The following is a 21798-nucleotide window of genomic DNA, read 5'->3' on the forward strand; positions in this document are numbered from 1 at the left end:
AGGGACAAATAATTGAAGGAATGTCAGAAAAACAAAAACATCATAGGAGGTAGGGACCATTTGTGGATTTGGGTCTTAAAACAAACAAACAAACAAACACAAGAAAAGTCTACTGCTGCTTTTTTACAGTACGCTCTAGTTGATTCAAGGTGGGTAGTAGTAGAGTAACTTTGTCTCAAACAAATGCGCTTAGTTCCCGCTCATTGGCTCTCTAATTTCACTACTGCCATTAATACTCCTTTTCTTTTGCTTTTGTCTTTTGTTCTTGTTGCTGTTGTTATTGTATTGAAATAGTATTGATTTACATTGTTTGTTCGCTGTGTTGTTTTGTGCATATGCAAACTGTGGATACAATATTACTATCATTAGATTCATTTTCATTCACTACTGTCACTGTGTTGATTGTCCATTATTATTTATTATCCATCCACATTCCTTAGTGTGTGTTTGGTTCAACATTCATTTTGAGAGAATTGATTCTGAAAGAACTGATTCTGAAAGAACTGATTCTGAGAGAATTGATTTATGTTTGGATACAATAATGTAGAATTGATTAAACTGAATGGATGTTGTTCGAAGAGTTTTGATTAAAATTGTTTTTGAATGTATAATTACTAAAATAGACATAGTTGATTGTATATGTAGATCAATACTAAATGCAGATATATTATTTAATTTAAATAAATAAATTTTTCTATATATTAATTTAAAAATAATAAATACAATCATTAAACCTTTTGTCAAAAAAAAAATACGATCATTAAACTAAATTTTTTTAACAAAATATTTGTTCTATGTATTTTACATAAAAAAATATATTTAAGTTAAATAATAATAGAGTTGGTTGCCAAAAATGATAAAATATAACGTAAAAGAAAAAATACAGTAAATTTGGACGGAAAAATTGTAAAGAAAAATCCAAAATTTGGTAACTCATGACCATAAATATTTTCTGGGGCTAATTTGGTTCATTAGATTTTTTGATTAAATTTGGTTCATTAAATTAAATACAAACCAAAAAGAAGGAGCATTGATAAAGGACAAAAGGAAAATAATGAGTTGTAATAATTAAAATATAAAATTTAATGGAGAGTTGATTTTGTAAACTCAAAAGTTAGGAATTGTAGCTTCAACCAGAATTGAGATGAGAATTGATTTGGAGAAACTGAACAAAACATGTTGGAATTGCTAGTTTTCATTTTAAAGCTACCAGAATTGCTTTTGAATGATGCAAAAGCTGAACTAAATAGATACTAATCCTTCTCATTTCTTCTTGTCTTTTATGATTTTTTGCTGTTTTTTTATAATTTTTTAAAATAAATAAGTGCACAAATTCATTTATGAAAAAGATAACAAAATCTTACTAGCAGAATAAAAAAGATAACAAAAAAAAAAATCCTCACATCAAGATGTCATTCCTATACAGGGCCGTCTTAAACAATTTAGAGACCCAGTTCTAATTTAAGAAATTGGCCCCAAAAAAAAAACACACAAAAAATTGATGGTTTAAAAAAAAATGGGTACAAAAAACAAAGGGTTTAGATTGGGTTAAATGTTGAAAATAAATAAATTTTTGAGCCAAAATGACAGGCCCTATGTGGGAAAAATATATATAAAAAAAAAAACGCTAATTAAAAAGGAGCCCTGCCAGGACTTGAACACAGGTTAATTAAAAAGGAGCCCTGCCAGGACTTGAACACAGGTCATTGAAGCTGCAAATCAAAGAGAAATACCTCTGAACTAGCGCACTTTTTCTGTTATTTACCCAACACTGAACGTATATAAATCATTTTTTATGGCATTGAATATAAAAAAAAATATTTTGGGCCCCAAAAAAATGGAGGCCCGGTGTCATAGCCCAGCCTCGACGGGCTATGGGCCGGCCCTGTTCCTATATTATCAAATATAATTTTTCTATTTTACTTCACTTCAATAGCCAATAATAAGCATCCCAGAGAATGTATTATTATCCTTTCAAAAAAAAAGAAAATGTATTACAGTCGACTTCAACAGCATAGTACATTGTTCTCCATGACACACGGCACGCAACTGGTTTTAGTTCATATTTGCTTGCTGCTTCTAATAACACCTCCCAAAACATTCATGCGGTTCTATTAGCACAAAAAAACTTATTCGGGCATACCTCTTGGCTCTAGTCACCCCATGCCATCATGACATGGCCACGCCCACACCGCACGCCAAAATAAATGATAAAAAATTGCTTTTTTGACATAAAAAACTTCACAATGACACAAGTAAAATATTTAAATGCCTCCAGTGGTAGTAAACTACTGTTGAGAACCCGGCAGCAGTTAACTACCGCTGGGGCCAGCGGTAGTTAATTACAGCTGAAATCTTTTCTTCAATTCAGACTACACATCACTTCTTCTCCATCTTCGTTGCTTTTCTTCAATACCCAAATAAAATTCTTATCTGATGCTTGAAGTCTTATAGCAATTTCTTGAAGCTCGTAGCTAGAGCAGATTAATAACTTTCAAAACAACTAGATTACTCATGAATTTCTTAATTTCTCAAAAATGTTTTTCATCTTTGTTGATTTGTTGAAAAACAATCATAAATTAATTACTCAAAAACTTATGTTATTTACTTGTCAAAATTTGGAGGATATGAATTGCTGCAACATACAAATGAAAAGAGGAACTCAAAACAAAAGTCCAATGTTTCTGTTATTTATGGATATGAAGAAAAAAACAAAAGCTTGGCCATGGAGAAAGAGGCAATTCTTCAACAGATTGATGAGGGAAAAAAATGGTGAAGTTGTATAATTGGTGAAACAAGAGTATAATAGTGAAAGTATGATGTATAATTGATGCTAGCAGTAGGTAGTGTGAACCGCATCCAAGCAGTTAAGTCTTTATACAAATATTACCGCATCCATCTTGGATTCAAAAAGCAACAACTTGGACAACCGGAAATACCTATTTTAATCCATTAAATCTGAACTGTAGTTACATGTTATATCTGAACTGTAGTTGTGTGGTTCTGTTTTCCACGAAGATGAACCAAGGAAGAAGAGGTAGTATTTACACCAAACTGAACAGACAGTCATTCATAGGGGAGTATAACCATGACTTTTTTCACTGTTTAGTACTTCCTAGAATAATAAACATTTGAAGAGAGATGCAGCAAAAGTAAAAAAAGATATAGTTTTCATGCTACCGTTGGAGCTTTTTTTTTTTTTGTTTTTTTTTTATGCTTTACATGTGAACGGCAGTTAACTACCGCCGGACAAAACCACTGGCAGTTAACTACCGTTGGAGGCAAAAGCGCCATTTACATGTGTCATTATGAGGTATTTGATGCCAAAAAAGCAACTCTCTAAATGATAAACAAACCATTATTCTGGTCTAAGAATGTGTGAGACACTCTTACTATTACTCTAAGTCTCTAACAAATATAAAAAATGACACATAAATGAAAGGCAAGCAATCAACAAACTATGTCACTAACTCTTTTTGAATAACAAAATTAATTCTTTTGAAAACTATATTCATAGATCTATGAGACACAATACATGTCGATTGATTGTCGGAACATGTTTTTTTCATGTTTAGTCACTTTGCTTGAAGCAGTTTTGAGGGTTGTTGTCCCACGATAAAATGGCTGATCCCCGATCCCACATGTGAAAAAACTCTAGTCAAATCCACATGCATGTTTCACTCTTACCCACTCGTACATGAGACCATTTGCCGACTTAAGTTTCGATCTTCCTTCTAATGGGTTGGTCAATAAATTCTCATAAGTCTTTTTCTTCACAAATACTCCCTCCGCCCAAAGATATTGAATAGAACATTCTTAACAAAGTGGTGCCTACATTTGAAGCCCGGAAGTTACTTATAATATTATGCATGCTTCCCAAACATATTCAAGTACGCCTTGCTACAAACATGACAAACCTCATCAATAGGAAATAATGGAGCCATGATGCGATACTTGATGATAGTGCAATTTCTATGGGAGCATATGGTGCATCAATATGTATAGCTAGAACAAAATCCTGAGCATGTGATGTTTTCGTACACCTAACAATTGTTTGTCTTGTGGTCATGTCAAATTTTACTTTCATATTCTGAACAGTTTTACTGAAAAAGCACTCGTCAAACACATGTTGAGCTGTAGGAAGAACGATGTCCTTTTCTAAGGAAACTACTAAAGTCAAAATATAAATTATCACGAACACCATCCAAAACACATTAAAAAAAAGGAATTGATACCATATATGACTTATCCCATTGTCGCTAAATATATTATGACCCTCAATTTAGTATTTACAATGACAAACAAAATGTTTATTCTATAATTTATTTGAAATTTTGAAATTATTCATGGATAGAAATGGTTGTTTACATAAAAAAAAGTTTTTATAGAAAGAGAAATTGGTTTTATTCGGTTGATAGATTTGAAGAGCCATTAAAAATTCATACATCAATGAGGAGGTGAGGTTCAAACGTTATCACGATATCCGATCTAATAATTTCGACATTTTTATCAGTTGAACTAAAATTTGTGGACAATTGTTTTTTGTTATCAAGGAAAAATGGTTGTTTACTCAAAATTAAATAAGGATGAAAATATGAAATGACATTTCAAATTTCCCATGTCACTCCACTAATTGCCATTTTGAATTCTCAAGCGTTTAAGCATTTTTTATTTAAAAAATATTTATTATGTCCATTGGTACCCACTCAATGGCTGATTAATATTAGCCATACATACATATTGTATTATACATTAATCTTTCATGAATGGGAAAAAAACCAATTTATAATTTATGAGGTGACAGAATGGAATCAAAGTAGAACCCTAACTAACTAACAAACCTGTTGTGAATTGTAATAGAGATATGTGGGGTAGGGCGTAGTACTCCATAGTATATTCAATTGTATAGTGGTACAGGTTTATTGATACATTTGGTAGAGCGCGCGAAAGAGATTAGAAAATGAAGAAGACAACAACAAAACGTCCTTCCAAGAAATCCCACGCCGCCGAAAATGGAAACGGAAAACCTCCCTCTCCTACCATGTATAATCTCTATTCCTGTTCCTACCATGCATTGCACACATTCAAATCTATATTACAATTAATTATGGAATTAATTCTAGATTTTTTTGTAGATTTATTTATAATTGTGGCTGTTATTATTATTATTAATTTGTTACAGGGGAGATGGAGGAGAAAGAACGGTGAAGAAGGTGAAATTGTCGAAGGCTCTCACCATCCCCGATGGGACAACCGTTACCGATGCATGTAGACGAATGGCCGCTCGCCGTGTTGATGCCGTTCTCTTAACTGATTCCAGTGCTCTTCTTTCTGGAATTCTCACTGACAAGGTATGTCTCTCTATCTATCTTTCAATATTATTCAATTTCAATATTAATGTTCAATGTTGTTTACGTGTTTTGCATACGTTTCTGATTCAGGATGTTGCTACTAGAGTTGTGGCTGAGGGATTGTCACCGGATGAGACACATGTCTCCAAAGTTATGACACGCAATCCTATCTTTGTTACATCTGATACCCTCGCCATTGATGCTCTTCAAAAGATGATTCAGGGTTACTTACTTTCTTTGCATTCTTCTTTCATCCCCTTTTTTGTTGCTGTTATTCTCACAATGATGTTACACTCATTTCTTTCTTTTTTTGTACCGTTGTCTTGGTGAGCGTTGTATCTTGTATGATATTTTAAATTATCAAGATGTTGCTGTGTTTATCTTTTATCTCCTACAGTTTAGATCCTGGAATGGAGATTATTTGCAGGTTAGGGCTTTGTTGTTTTCTCTGTCACATTCTGACATCTACTGGTGCATTTCAATTTGTGTGTTTCAATGGAAGTGTTATGGAAGCTAAATATGGAAATTTAGCTCAAACGAATAACTTGGGGCCTTCGAGTTGGGAGACAACTTTGTCGCCTTGAACCAATAACTATGTACAAGTTTACAGCTCACACTATTTACCTACATGAATTTCAAAAGAAAACAATTCTTCTGTTTTCTTCCTTTCACCCTTTGATTCCTCAAATTTTCTTGTGCTAAATTTGTTACTTAATTTTTAAGATTTGATTTCTCCTTTGTTTCATGTTATTTGTCGTGCTCCTCCAGCTCAGAACTGAAAGAAATAGATGTGTGGTTACTGTTTGACAACAAAACCTTTATCTGTCAACTAATCTAGTATTTGCTGTTACAATTTTTTTGGGAGTTATTTCCAGCAAGCAGGGCCATGATTATTTCTTGTCTGTTGTAGGGTCCTATCTTAACTTTGTTTCTGCCTGTGTTTTATTTTCTCTTTACCTTTTCTGCTTCTTTAACCAGTTGATGATGCTTGAATTGAATAAATGAATTTATTAGATTCTCTTTGTGTTTACATATTGCTTAATGGAGTCATAGTCTGGAAATTAATTCATTGAGTGAGAGATATGACTATATTTTTTTTTTCTTAACTGATGATAGGTAAATTCAGGCACCTCCCAGTTGTGGAAAACGGTGAAGTCATTGCCATATTGGATATCACCAAATGTCTTTATGATGCCATAGCTAGGGTGGAGAAGGCTTCTCAGCAAGGGAGTGCCATTGCTGCTGCTGCAGTTGAGGGGGTGGAAAATCAGCGAGGTAGTAACATAGATTGCTTAACAGTTACCTCTATGCATACCATACAAATTTGGTACTGCTTATACATGAACTTATGAATTGCTTCTACTTGCATGTGGTACGACTGTATATGCTTATAACAGCCATGGTTGAATTTATTAGTTGTATCAATAAGTTTTATAGTTTAATTATCTTGGATCCATCATCATACAAAATAATGAGAAAATAGAGGTAAATGCAAGCGGTATAAAGGTGGATGAAGCAAAATAATACTTCATCTTTGGGAGTAATTTGCAACTGAAAAACTGTCATTTATCACTAAGGAAAATTTTATTTCATTCTTTTAAGATTTGGAATGTTGTATGAGATCGAATGTTGGGTTGGGTGATAAAGAGTCAACAAGAAATTAAGCTCATTATTGTAGAGATAAACACATTGAAGTGGATGAGCGGACACATAAGTACACTGCAGGATTATAAATGAAAACATTAAAGAGAAAGTTGAAGTAGCACCTACTGCGAAATCATTGTAGAGGCCTGTTTCAGATGATTAGGGCTTGTTAGAGATGACCATTTGAGCCTCCAGTAAGGGTCGTAGATGGTATAGTAGTTATCACTTATTTGTAGAGGGAAATCAAGGAAAACAATAAGCCAAATCATTTAGAGAAAGGTACAGTTTTAACTTGCATTAAACATGATTAATGATATTAGGATAGGACATATTGGTGTTATTTGATCTTTGTAGTCAATCCCGCCAAGTGGGAAAAAATTTCGGTTGTTATTTTTTTTTTTGAATGGCCATTTCGGTTGTTATTTATTATTGGGATCTATATTTCTGGCTAATTCATGAGATGACTTCACTGATTTTACAAACAAAATTTAAAGCATTTTTTTTATCTTTATGGAAGGAAATAATGCACAAAGGAACTGACAGTAAAATATAATTTTGGAGAATTATCAAATGAGTGCTTTGGCTCACTGTTTCTTTTTTCTTTTAATGAGATCATATTATTCCCTTTCACCCCTCAAATCATTCTCATTTATGACTCTTAAGTTACTGTTGAAAGAGTGACAAATGTGAGTCATGCATGAGCAGTCAATCACCTGGGTACTTAATTGTTAATATTACTAAACAAAAAATACATTCTCATTTATGACTCTTAAGTTACTGTTGAAAGAGTGACAAATGTGAATCATGCATGAGCAGTCAATCACCTGGGTACTTAATTGTTAATATTACTAAACAAAAAATATAATGAATTTTTGCAGAAATTCCTCTGCTGTAATTTAAAAAATTTCATGGTCTAAGTGCTGGTGTTTTTTCTTTGCATATCTATATTTCAGTGACATACTTTTGAGGTTAATTTGTAAGACTTTCTCTGCTAAGTTTTAGAAAAGAAGGTAAAGGACTGGATACTGTCAAGTCAAGTGCATTAAAACTTTAAAGTTTTGCAGCCAAAAACTTGTGGCTTCTCATAGAAATTTTTGAATGTATTGAAAATTGCCATATTTTCCCTTCATATTGCAATGATGCCGAATTTTTGTTTTAACTGCCACTACTTTTGTCAGCTCCAAATGCTTTCATTGATACATTGAGGGAGCGCATGTTCAAGCCTTCCTTGTCAACTATACTCGGTGAAAATACAAAGTAATTTTCACATCATATTTTCTTTGTGTATTTATGCATTGCCTAAGGATTCTTTTTATAACAGTTTTTTAAAATTCTGTAGCTTTATGTATTTCCAGGGTTGCTATTACATCGGCATCAGATCCTGTCCATGTAGCTGCAAAAAGAATGCAAGAGTTGCGTGTCAGTTCATCTGTGATTGTAACAGAAAGCAAGATTCAGGGGATATTGACGTAAAATCCCTTTCTGAGGCTTTTTTCTCTTTCTGTTACGGAATGACATATATACGACTTTATGTTTTTTAGATCAGAAATCTCCTTGATCGATACATATGAAATGCACTTTGGACAATATTTTCCTTTGCCTTATATATTGTTCTGTGGATCTGCTATGCAGTTCGAAAGACATTCTTATGCGTGTTATGGCTCCAAATCTTTCACCAGAGTCGACCCTAGTGGAAAAGGTTGTTGTAGTTTTGTTTTCTGAAGTAACATTACTGGAAAGTTGTTTGTTCTTCTGAGATTCCATTGCTAAGTATTTAGAATTGATTTGATTTTCTTCTTTATTAGGTAATGACTCCAAACCCACAATGTGCAACATTAGAGACAACAATTATTGATGCTCTGCATATGATGCATGATGGGAAGTTCTTACATCTTCCTGTGGTGGACAAAGGTAAACTTTGCCTTCTCAACCGCTTCTATAATTTCTTAGAACTTTGTGCTGAATATTATTTGTTTCGCAGATGGAAATGTCGTTGCTTGTGTGGATGTTTTGCAGATAACTCATGCTGCAATTTCTCTGGTAAATTCATGTTTGCGATATTTATAAAGTCTATTTGGAATTTATTGCATATGTTGAAGGATATATTCAGGAATCTGGTTATGATGCATGTCTGTTTTTAGGTGATAACTAGACATGGAAAAAGAGGGGCTACTGACATTTTAAGTCGGCTCTTATTTCTTTAGTTTCATAAATGGCATATGCATATTCTTCAACCATTATTCAAATGTTTTGCTTTAATTATGTCATAGGAATCAAGCTGTTGTAAACTATTTCTGCCTTTTAGACTTGAGATTATTGGTCTATTGAATATTGATAGTTTCCTACTATATTTGAACGATTGACGTATTGGTAATAATTTGGCTATTTTCCCAAATGTCTTTATTTTGTTAGTTTTGTAGGTCTGCCGAACCACCAATCACTTCATTCCCATTCCTACTTTATAATTAGCCCTTTATAATTATGGGGCGTCTTCTTACCTTATATAACAATGAAGTAAGATCTTTTATGATAAAAACTAAATGCATTTTTGTATGGGTCATGCTAACTAGTGCCCCTGGGGCACTAAGTAAGGAAACTAAAAAGGTAAGTTTTGCATTGTAAACAACATTTTCTACACTTTTAAGTATTTGATTACACAAGTTCCAAGAAATTCTTACTATACTTGTTTCCTTAACTAATGCCTCATTTTCCTTTTTGTATTAACCTTTGGTCCTATGTACTCTGTAGGTCGAAAGTAGCTCTTCCGGAAATGTTAATGATGTGGCAAGCACAATTATGCAAAAGTTTTGGGACTCAGCTTTTGCTCTTGAGCCTCCTGAAGATTACGACACTAACAGGTACTTCGGTAATACCTATGTTGTTTATATAATTTTTTCGGTGGAATTGTTTATGTGTTTTGTTTTGTTCTGTTCTGCAAATAGTTATATTTGTTTTGTTGCAGTGAAGTCTCTGGACAACTGACTTTGGATGGGGCAGATACCACAAAGTCCACATATCAATCTGCAGGTTTTGGAAATTCATTTACTTTTAAATTTGAGGATCTCAATGGCCAAGTGCATCGCTTTACCTCTGGTGAGTAGACATTTTGGGGAAAGATTTGCTACTGACATCTTGCATATAAATCCTAGGCCTCGTAATTTTTCCCTTTTTCATACCATGTTTTATACTTATAGGAACTTACAAGAATTTTCCTCTGCAATTTTTGTAGGTTCTGAAAATCAAGACGAGCTTGTATCAGCTGTTATGCAAAGAATTGGTCCTGTTAATGATGGAGAACGCCCTAGGCTGCTGGTGTGTTTTATTCTAATTCAGTTTTGTCTGCATTTTGGTTTTGCTATATGTATTTAATATAATGATATCGGTTTTTCTTCCATTCTAGTATGAAGATGATGAGGGTGATAAAATTATAATTGCTACTAATAACGATCTTGCTGCTGCTGTCAGCTATGCTAGATCTGCAGGACTGAAGGTAAAGATTTCTGTTTTACTAGTCTTTTCATTTGATTATTTTGGCTTCCTTGGGTTTGGCTATGATGCATCAAACTGATTGTAGCAAGCATCTTTGTATTTCAGGCTCTAAAATTGAATTTGGAGTTTGCTGATTCTACCAAACTAAAACCAAACACTGATATAGCCACTAAGCAGAAAACCAGTATAGTGTCTCTCCGCTCTGGAATTTTTGCAGGTGCTGTTGTTCTAACAAGCATCAGTATATTGGTCTACTTAAAGCGCGCCAATCAGTGATATGTTTGCCAGTTTGGAAACAGAACATGCAGTCATCACTGCATAAATTGCGAGTTCTGTCGTAAATCAAATATTTGCTCAAACTGAATAGGCAAATGATGTGAAGCTCTTCTAATAGCCATTTTTTTTTTTCATCTGATGTAAGTTTACCGAGTAATCTCTTCTCTCTACAAATGAGTACATGTTGATATAAAGTCGTGGCATAAAATTATCAAATGGCACGGTATTCTTCTATTTATATTTATTGAATTTCGTATTGTTCAGTTCATATTGGGATATCTGCAACTTTTCCAGCTGTGGTATACGGTGATGTTCTGTAATCAGTTTTAATTTTGATCAAAAAATAATTCGTATTAGGTGAAAATTGAGAACATGTAAAAGAATATTTTTGAAAGATTCTTCAGCTTAATATATTATTTTGTCTAGATCATCAACTATCTGATTGTTTAGTTCATATCGTGGGTTGCCGAGGGATTGTTAATACTGTGAACGTGTTTGTGGTTTGTTTAATTTTTGAATGACAATTAAGTTCAGGTGTTTTAATGTGATTTTGATCTAAAAAATATTAAACATTGGTTAATGTTATAGTAAATTTTTTTAGTCAATGTTGTAAATTTAAACACCTAAAAAAAAAAAAAAGAAACAGAGGGATTTTGATCTAAATATCAAGCATTTTTCTGTTACGTTTTTTGAAATTTTTATTTGTATCAAAACTTTTTTATAGCCATTCAAATTCATTTATTTAGTATTTGTAAAAAAAAATCATTTATTTAGTAATCTTATGTTGATCAATCCATATCGGAAGTTCCGACATAATGCTAGTCTGGTATAAAGTAATTTGAGATCATTATATTGGTTTGGAGTACACGGTGATCATAATGCGGTTAAGATCGATTTTAAATTAAAAAAAATTGTTGATTTAAAGATTCAAATCACACACAGACCAATATGGACGATTCCTTTAAAAAAAATCCGACTAGATTGGATTGGTTTTCACTTGATCAAATTTACAACAAATAGTAGATTAATGCAATATCTCGTACTAATAAAAAAAAAAACATGTATTGATATCGTGATTTGAAAAAAGAATCTGAAATATTTCACAGAGATTAAAACTTATCCAATATTATTCGATTGTGTTGTTTTCCATTTTGATTTAGATTGCTTTGGATAACATTTAGAAATTTAAAATTGTAATATAACTTAAACGGATGATAGTAACCTATACTGATTTATTTTTTGACAAAACCTATAATGATTTATTGAATTTTTTGACAATATAATGATTTATTGAAAGATAATATTGGGAAGGGTTAAAGCAGTGACTAGCAATCTATTTGTTAAATCAAAAACAAGGTAAAATGTCCTTATTGTGTTGGTAGAATAATTTAAGCTATAAAGTAATACTCCAGGAATGATGTCACCATGTGACTCCTTCAATTTTATTAACCTGATTTTTACATTATCATTTGTAAATTTCACGAATATAAGGAAACAACCTCTAAAACGAAACATTACAATTTTTACAAAACATATGCGACACCGGTATTGGAGGGGCTCTTAATGAAATTCTTAAAGTTTTAATTAAACTATAATATTGGTAAAATTACATATTGTGTTTGAAAGAAAGAAAGAAAAAAAAACTATAATATGTAGTACTGCAGAAATTCTGTCACTATAGGAGTCCTTTATTTTTAATTAAACTAATTTTTTACATTAACATCTGTCTTTCACAAAATACAAGGAAAACAATTTATAAAAAGAAACGTGCTGAAAAAAGTGTTTAGAAAACACAAGCGACACAGTAATCTTTCAAAATGAATAGAGATAGTTTACTGTCAAACTTTTGAAGCACAAAGGGGGCAACAATATTTCTTTGCCACTTAAAATCAAATAGTTGATCATCAAGAACAAAATCAGTAAGCATCGCAAATTGTAACACTAGCAATGTAACAACTTTTGTAAACGACCTTCCAAACACGGCCTTCTGCTAATGACTGGAGTACACAATTCTACTGACAACAGGAAATCTACCATTGCCGTAAAATAAAAAAGCTTTTCAAAGCTAATCAAGAACTAAGGTAGGAAAAGTAAGGGCCTCAATGCTTTGTGAACAAGCAACTTGTCAACCACAGATCATCAAGAGCAGACTAGTAGTTTTCTACAAATACTTTCGTGCAAGGGCACGTACTTTTGTATCAAAATGTGATGATGTGATTCGGGAGCCAGGCAAGTATAGAGGATTAAGAAGAGTCTGCAATTTTCCAAACATACAAATAAAGTTAATACAAATCCTATAATGCAAACAGAATGGAATTCGTGGAACTTTTGTTAAAAAATTAAAATGTGGTTTTCGATATTCTAGTTCAAAATGATGTACTAGTCATATACAAGGCAACTAATCATGTCTCCTGCGGTGTAATATTGATAGTAAGAAGGGGGGGTAACTAATCATGTTCTCCTATGGTGAAATATTGATAGTAAGAAGGGGTGTATATATATAAAATGGCCAAGTCAACATCATAACACACTTAAAATGGAATTCAGCAAACTTTTATAAAAAAATTGAAAACACAACTTTGTCATTTTACTCAAAATATGTACCAGGTATATGCTGGGCAAATAGGCATATGCCTGCTATGTGAAACATGTAAATGCTAATTACTAATAAGGAGGGAACATGTACAACATGGTTCATTTAACATTGATGAAACCAGAAAATAATATTACAGCAGCTATTGTTTTATTTGTCATTTTGTCTAGCTATCAAAGCATACTTCAAGAATTGGTAAGCATGGACTTTATCATGAACCATGAACTCTATCAATTCATTTATGCTATTGTATTCACAAACTTCACAATATTCAAAAGATGATATCTACCCGTGGTCTCTTATTTATACTTTCTAACTAATCCAAATAACCAACGAATAGTAAGCAAGTAACTAACTTTACAACCCTTAACTACATTAACTATTCTAATCGGCTATTATTCTATATCCTAACAGATAGAATGGAAGTTAACAAATAATTAAAGAAAGGCAGCATATTAACCACACTATAGCACTGAAGGCAAGATTACCTTTATGTAAAGCTCATGCACCTCTTGGAAGAAGCTCTTAATGCCATCATCATTACGAGAATCGTGAAGCAACATAAATCGGGTATGTATACCACAGGTCAAGGAAATTATCACAAAATAACAAAATGCATAAAGATGTATGTGGATGTAAGGTTTGATTGATCATTGTCCACTCTTGGCTCTTTTATTTTGTTCCACTTCCTATGAAGGGCAGGGGAGTAGAGGGTAGGGGAACACAGTGGCATGATCGTCCCATTAAAGAAGCAAATTAAATTAAATGGTTCTTATAGTTGGGTTTTCAGAACTTTATTTATTATAAGAAAAACAAAAATAATCCTAAAATATGGAAAATCAAAATAACTTTTATCTAATATATAAAATAATTCTCTATGATAAAGGATATGACCAGCTGTGACGTACACGGACACCACGAGTTCATTAAACCGATCCACTGATTTCAAGTACCTGCAAAGAGAATGCTAAGGATTAAAATGCTGTGGAAACAAAAACAAGAGGCAAAAAGAGATAATCATGAAACCAAAGTTTTATAATTGAACTTGAATCACATATCAGCTCAATATGTAACTCACATAGCACTAGTAGTCCATGCAAGGTCCTGTACAACATCAAGAGCTGCATGCAGGATGAACTGATGCAGCTGAGCAGCATCCTCCCTCTGTCATAGAGTGGCATTAGATTGCAAAATAATTTAAACTCGGTGAAGAAAACAAGATCCCTTGTTTTCTAATCCACACAAAAACAAGGTTATGGAAGAAAAACATAAGCATTTACATGAATACAACAATAACAACAACCAAGACTTATCCCACTAAGTGGGATCAGCTACATGGATCAAGCCACGCCATAATGTTCTATATCACATCCCTATCCAACTCATTGATCTCTAAATCATTCTTAATAGTTTCTATTATGGTTATTCTAGGCTTTCATCTGTCTGTAATGAACTACCCTCCATTTGAGCTACTCTCCTTACTACAGAATCTACAGGTCTTCTCTCTACATGTGCAAACTACCTAAGCCGAGTTTCCACCATCTTTTCTACAATAGGTGTTACACCAACTTTCTCGAATGTTTTCACTTCTAATTTATAATGAATCAGGTGAACAAATTATAATGTAAAATCAAATTCACCATAACATTTTCAGACAATAATTGGCCTCTAACATCCCATAAATTAAATTGATCCATGAGTGTCAGACCAAATTTATAATCACAATTTAAAAAATCCAATACTTCCAACAAGAATCAACTAAAAGAAATAATCCATAAACCAATAAAAGATTGAACAATACTTTAGCAGCTACTCCAACTTCAGCTTCATAAATGGGAATATCATTTCTGCTAACAATGATGAAACAAGCGGTGGTTGCCATTTATCGAAGACCTTGCCAACTGTACCTGTGAAACAGAAATGCGGATAGAAATGAGAAAAAAAATGAAAATTTAAGATGAGATCTAAACTCAAATAACGAAAATCAAACCTTGTTATGACACAGTTGGACGTGATCAAGGAACGAGAAATCGAATCGTGTCGCTGAAAATGATAAAATTGATCGATTTCGTAAATTACCGAACGGAATTGCGATCTTGAGTAGAATTTAGTTAGTTAATAAATTGAAATAAGAATGAGTAGATCTAATCTAAGACGCGTTGTTGGCACTGAAGAATTGAACTCTGAAAACCCTATGGAATGGAATTGAATTGAATTCAGGAAGACGATGCTTCGCAGACTCAGTATACTGTCGCCTTATGCCAGTTTAAACGCATCGTTTTGAACTTGTACGTTTTTATTTTTATTTTTTGAGTAAATTACACTCCCCTCCCCTCCCCTCTTATATTAAAATATACACCCCTCCCCTGTTATTCAAAATAAAATATATTAGAAAATATTTCACTCCCCTCCCCTAAGAGAAGCTTGAATTACATCCCCCTCACCTCTTATGTTAAAATCTACACTTTACTCCCTCAATATTCTTTTTTTAATTTCTAATAATTTAGCAAAAAAAATAATAATCTAACACATTTTGAAAAAAAATAGAATTGCTGGTCTATTTTAATATATTCAAAAAAAAAATTTAAAAATAATAATAATAATAATAATATATTCAAAATTTGAATACATATTTTTAGCTATTTTTGATTTACAATTTTATTAACATATAGTTTTAAACCCTATTACAAAATAGGAAACAACCCAAAATAAGATTAAAATATGCGAAAAATTACTAAAGACAATAAAATATGGTTATTTAAAATTTAATTTTATACTCTAAATTATAAAATTAATAGAAAAATATTTAAATTTAATTATCATTGACATTTAAATTATAAAGAAATGAATTTTTTTTTTCAAATGGTGGCTCAAAATTAATATATATCATAAAAATATTTATTTATGCTAAAATAGATTAAAATGTAGTGCATATTTAATTATTAAGGGGGGGTTGTAATTCAAGCATCTTATAGGGGAGGGGAATATAAATTTTACTTTTCAAGGGAGAGGAGTGTATATTTTAACATAAGAGGGGAGGGGAGTGTAATTCAAGCATCTTTGAGGGGAGGGGAGTGTAATTTACTCTTATTTTTTTTTATGAATGAGTTTAATCTTTTTTCGGTTGATAAGAACATTGTAGAGGAACGCTAGCAACAAAGATTTTTTAATACACGCTTTCTAAGGCACTTTTTTATTGGTTAAAACTTACACGGGTCTCACAAAATCATTAGACTATTTGATATAAGGGTTGAAGTTCGAACTCCGAAAACTCTGTTTATTCCAATGTAACCATTTGACCATTTAACGGAAAGAAAGTCAAAACTAAGTTAAACGTTTGTAACAAATTAAATTTTAAGTTTTTATACAACAAATTGGTCTTTTACTTCCTATATTTCACCATTATCATCTTTTCATCAAACTCATTTAAAAAATGTTTATACATACATTTAATGTTAAGTTGATTGATCCATATTCATTTTTCTCAAAGTAAGATTCATAGTCATTCAGATTTGGTTTGAAACAAAATCATTCGATTACTTCATGGCAAATGCTAACATGTGTCCAAGGCATATGCTAAGGAATTTAAAATATAAATAATTGTTTTAAAAGTTGTGCATTCAACTTTTTAAAGTCAATGTTTTGTTCGTTTCTATGAAAAACTTCTACTTTGGATTCCTTAACTTGTGTCTTAAGGGCACAAAATAACAAGACCCTTACTTCATTTATAAACATTTCTCGATAAAACTAGGTTTGAAGTTGGAAACAAAAAAAAGAAAATGTGTGTAAGTAATCATAAACACTTTTTGTATTTGTCGCATCAAATGTTAAATTGTAAAATAAACATTTTTAACCAAGTTTGATGAAAAAAATAGTAACATAGTAAATATTTTAAGACTTTTTTGTTTTGTTTTGAAGAAGCCAAAATTGAATATATTAAAAAGCCGAATAAGTACTTCAGGTACAAGATGTACCAGAAACAAACTTAAAAAGAGTTTATACGGTTATAGATACAACTCGAAACAACCAAAGCGAGATAAAATGAAACAAGCTAAGAAATTGTACACAAACACTAAAGAGTGTTAAACCACCAATAATGATAGTCAAAAGCGAAAGTCACATAGTTCGCCTCCAACCACGTGTAAGACTGGTACTTTATTTTGTCACATAATGTTGTCAATTTTTCCTCCTTGTGCTAAAAAAGACACTTGTTCCTTTCCATCCTTCCATCCTGATAACTCAAACAAAAGATAGACAAATAATATTCAATGTCAGACGATATTTCTTTGAGAAAAACCACCTAAACGGACGAAGTACTTGAAATGATGTGATAATAATTGCAGAATGACCTTAATAAATCCATGCCTATCCGAAATGAAGGATCAAATTCTACCAAAAAAAAATCAAATTTTATTTGTTACAAAAAAACAAATTAAGAGACTAATTTGTTGCAAAATAAAATTAAAAGGCAAATTTGTTTCAAATAGCCAAACTTAAAGGGCAATTGGAAGTATTTAGCCTAATATTAAACGTAAAACATTACTACATTCAAAATAATATTTGTTAGCTTGGTGTTAGACTGTCTACTACCTATTTAATTTACAAAAAATATTCTTACATGGAGAGGTAAGACTAGGAGAAAGTTTCATATATAAACCTCTTCATCTAGATCACGGTGTAGAATGTTCTATTGACACGATAAAGATGTTAATTAGATGAGGATGTTAAAGATAAAAGAATGTGAATGGTAGTCATTTTTACATTAGGGTTGAAGCTTTCAAAATAAGACAGTTTGAGTAAAACCTTTTACAACTAAAAGTGCCTTAACTATTAATTGAACCATCTACCTTGTATTTAAGTTTGAAAATCAATAATTTGCATCTTATCTTATAGCTTTCTTATGAGTAGGGATAGTGATGATGTTGCTTGGTTCAGGATGGTTATGATGTTTAGGTTGGTTTAATGACACACTTGAATGTTTATATCAAATAAGAGTCATACTTGTTGGGTTTAATGACACACTTGAAATGAAAATTTGTCTTGATTTGAAATAAAAAAGAATGTAACCCTTAATCCCAGTTTGTTGACTGAGATAATAGATTTTGTAGAACGAGAATCACTTTTTTTTTCTACGAGTAAATAAAGTAGGAGCAAAACTTAATCAAACCGAAAACTCTCAATTTGCAAATAAGAATCAGTATTGAATATAATTTTATAAGGTGTACTAAAATTCAGAGATTTAATAGAAAACCTTTCCTTCAAAAAAAATAAATAATAGAAAACCTATTTATTAAATGAACAGCATGATTCATAGCATAAATACAAAAATAAATTGGAAGTTGAGAGAAACTAAGGGCCTGTTTAAAATAGTTTTTGTTTTCAGTTTTTGAAATATTCAAGTCCTCTTCTCACAATAGTTATCATTTTACATGTTTTAGTTTTTTTAGTCCCCAAAACTAAAAAATTCAAAACAGTTTTCAAAACTGTGATTTTAAAAATAGTTTAACAAACAAGTTTTAAGACTCTGGCCCATACTCAAATGGCGTTGGTGTTTTCTCTCAACAATTCTCTTTTCTTGAGGTGTTTTACACATGAATTTTAGTGAATTTTGTTATTAGTTTTATACAAGCATTTTTTAAGAAACTCATTACCATTATCGGTTCTAATAGTTTTAGTAGACTTGTGAAATTGATTCTAAATAGGAGTAACAACATTTTTAATAAGGTTGGGTGTTTTAGATTTGCCCTTTCCCAAAAATGTATTATGCAGAGATTGAATCGTTATGTTCGAGTGTTTATGCTGCAAATTAAAGTTATTTGTCATTTCTCAAAAATGTATTATGGAGAGATCTAATTGTGATTCTCTCCTTAAACTCAATATTACTTTTACCAAAAAAAATAACTCAATATTACTTAACCAAATGAGCCACACACACGTTGATTTAAATGAAATGACATGAATCCATAGATTGGAGTTTAGCTTTGCGAATGCAGGAACCTTAAAAATTCTTGGACGACAAATTTGTCATTTATCGTAGCCTTGTTGACTCGAGCCACGAAAAAGACGTAATATATTTTAGCGATTTGGTTGGATTGTATAATCTTAATATTACTCAGATATTAATGATACTAAAAAAAAATACTCAAAGTGAAATCTACGACATTAGGTTGATTAGATACTCTTCTATTTCGGGTATAAACGGGAGAACTCCTCAATGCACGGGAGTAAAAATATAGTTAAGTATACACACTAGGGAAGAAAATTTCTTCGCTCTAGGAAACTGAAGAAAGCGGAGAAAGAAATAGTTGAAGTGATAATAATAAATTGATGATAAAATGAAACCGCAAACCATAAATTATATGCAATATTGTTTCCATAAGGCTCTCTTTGGGAATTCCGAGGGGAGGGTTTGTAAAAAAAGAAAAGGGAGAAGTGGAAAGAATGGTGGGCTATAAGGGTGGAGGGTTTTGGATGGCTTAGTTTTCTTCCCCACACAAAATTCGCCTGATTTAAGAAAACTAAAAAATTGTATTGAATGAGGAGTTTAGAAGGCCTTTGAGTGGTTAGGGCAAGGTTTTCAAATCCAATTTATGTTGTTATAATACTTTCAAAGTTAAAAATATTTTAATCATAAATATTAATTTATCATTCTTACAAATTCAATTCTCTCCAAAAACTTAAAAATTTCTGTATTTTTTTCTCTAATCTCATCCATGCAAAACTCTCCCCTTCTTTCCTCTCTTTTCTTTCTCTCCATCATTTTCATTTCATTTTCCAAGATTTGTCAAATAGTCAGTCATTTAATATTACTACTCTCTTTCTCTTTTCTTTCTCCTTTCTCTTTCACCCTCTCTTTTTTCATTTTCAAATGCGCAGAGCTTGAAAAGAAGTTGATCCAAGCTTTTTCTTTCTAAAGATTGTTTCAGAATTTTCAACAACTTTAAAAGCGCCATAAATACGTACGTTGCACTAAAACACACACATCTCACACACACGCGCGCACGTACTAGTAACTGTAATAGAAGAGAGAAGAAGGTGGTACTTGCGCCATCATATATGTATATTTGAGTATGGAGACATTTAAAAACATATCTATTCTCAAGATAGAGTGACACATGCATGCATTATGCATACATAGAGAATCCATAGCTAGCTTCTACCGTTAATCTTCATTAACTATTCCAGTGTATGTACACAACACACACATAAAATTTATCTATTTCGTTCATCTCCTTCAAATCCCCTATCATTCCCTCCTTGTTTCACACAGTACACCATCACACATAATTCAGAAACGAGACTAATTTTTCTTGTGAAATAGAGGAGGAAAAGACTCAAAAGACTAAAAAATTATAAAGAAACAGACTCCATAGTCTCCCAAAAGAGGGACGCTAGAAAAGTACATAACAACATCAAAATATTAACATGACTCTCTAACCAAAGACTATATTTCTGAAACAAGAGCTTAAAATTAACACAATTATATATTGAGTATTCTATATTATATATACTATATATTATTACATGATCATTTTATGTTAAAATACGTATATAATTGTTTGTTTTGTTTCAATTATAGGAAAAAATCTTAGGGTGAAATTTTTATTTATTTTTTGACAAAATTATTATGGTGAAAAATTAGCTTTTACGTTGATTGTATTGCTAGATTTACTTGGTAGTAATTGTTAATTCATCCTGTAGTACAGGTATTTTCATTTAGACAGACAGATTGCTGAAAATAATGTGGTCTTAATTATCTCAGTGAATTGAGGGAAGCTCCCTTTCCCTATAAAAATTTTCACTTCCAAGCTGAAAACAAGTTAATTAATTCAAAAATAAATTAAAAAAGGGTGTGAAAGGACAAATTTTCACCCTGCAGACAAAGAACGAAAGAATTTCACATCTGATAGGTTTTCATTGTACATACTTTCACCTTATTTCTTGTTTATACACGAAAAATCAACACGAGGGCTTTGTTTGAACATATATATGAACCTTCCTTTCTCTTTTGTATAATAACATAATAATAATAATAATAATACATAGTCATAATACTCCTTGTTAATCTCTCAACAAAATTAATACTCCTTAATTAAACTAATCTTAAATTACAGAAAGCTACAAAGAGAGAGGGTCGTGGGAGTTGCGGCATGCATGACTATGGACTTTGTCGTTGTCGTTGTCTTTGTATCTTCTTCTCCTGTGAGATGAGATTGGGGAAAGAAATGTTGATTCCTCCATCGATCCACATGTTCATGAGTAGTACTTGATCAATCCATTCCACAAGAGACAAATTTTCATGATGTAATAATGATCAGACAATATTCTGTAACACAAAAACCATGAAACATGTTAGTGAGTGTGTGTGTGTGTGTGTCTTTATATATATATATATATATATATATATATATATATATATATATATATATATATATATATGTATGT

General features: G+C 31.8%; 2 protein-coding genes across 3 annotated transcripts; one reads left to right on the forward strand and one right to left on the reverse strand.

Annotated features, from left to right (window-relative positions):
• The first annotated feature begins 4780 nt into the window (after positions 1-4780).
• LOC146941764 (CBS domain-containing protein CBSCBSPB3-like) lies at positions 4781-11185 on the forward strand. Its single transcript, XM_085755599.1, has 14 exons — positions 4781-5043; positions 5183-5351; positions 5442-5574; positions 6468-6626; positions 8174-8252; positions 8351-8464; positions 8628-8694; positions 8801-8906; positions 8977-9035; positions 9744-9853; positions 9958-10088; positions 10225-10307; positions 10396-10485; positions 10590-11185. Exons 1-14 carry the CDS (start codon positions 4961-4963, stop codon positions 10758-10760), a joined length of 1554 nt encoding a protein of 517 aa, XP_085611725.1. The 5' UTR covers positions 4781-4960; the 3' UTR covers positions 10761-11185.
• Positions 11186-12570: 1385 nt separating this feature from the next.
• LOC146941765 (SNARE-like superfamily protein) lies at positions 12571-15613 on the reverse strand. 2 transcript variants are annotated; one of them, XM_085755601.1, is made up of 6 exons: positions 15344-15613; positions 15155-15254; positions 14432-14517; positions 14242-14306; positions 13842-13924; positions 12571-13014 (listed from the first exon to the last, which is right to left on the reverse strand). In XM_085755601.1, the coding sequence occupies exons 2-6, from the start codon at positions 15233-15235 to the stop codon at positions 12922-12924; spliced, it is 408 nt and encodes a 135-aa protein (XP_085611727.1). In that variant the 5' UTR covers positions 15236-15254; positions 15344-15613; the 3' UTR covers positions 12571-12921. The 2 variants fall into 2 exon arrangements, with proteins under 2 accessions (XP_085611727.1, XP_085611726.1); XM_085755600.1 differs by having other exon boundaries at positions 15155-15260.
• Positions 15614-21798: the final 6185 nt, after the last annotated feature.

Source organism: Medicago sativa, chromosome 3, assembly GCF_051527215.1.
Source record: "Medicago sativa cultivar Bolivia chromosome 3, Bolivia_mono, whole genome shotgun sequence".
NCBI lineage: Eukaryota > Viridiplantae > Streptophyta > Magnoliopsida > Fabales > Fabaceae > Medicago > Medicago sativa.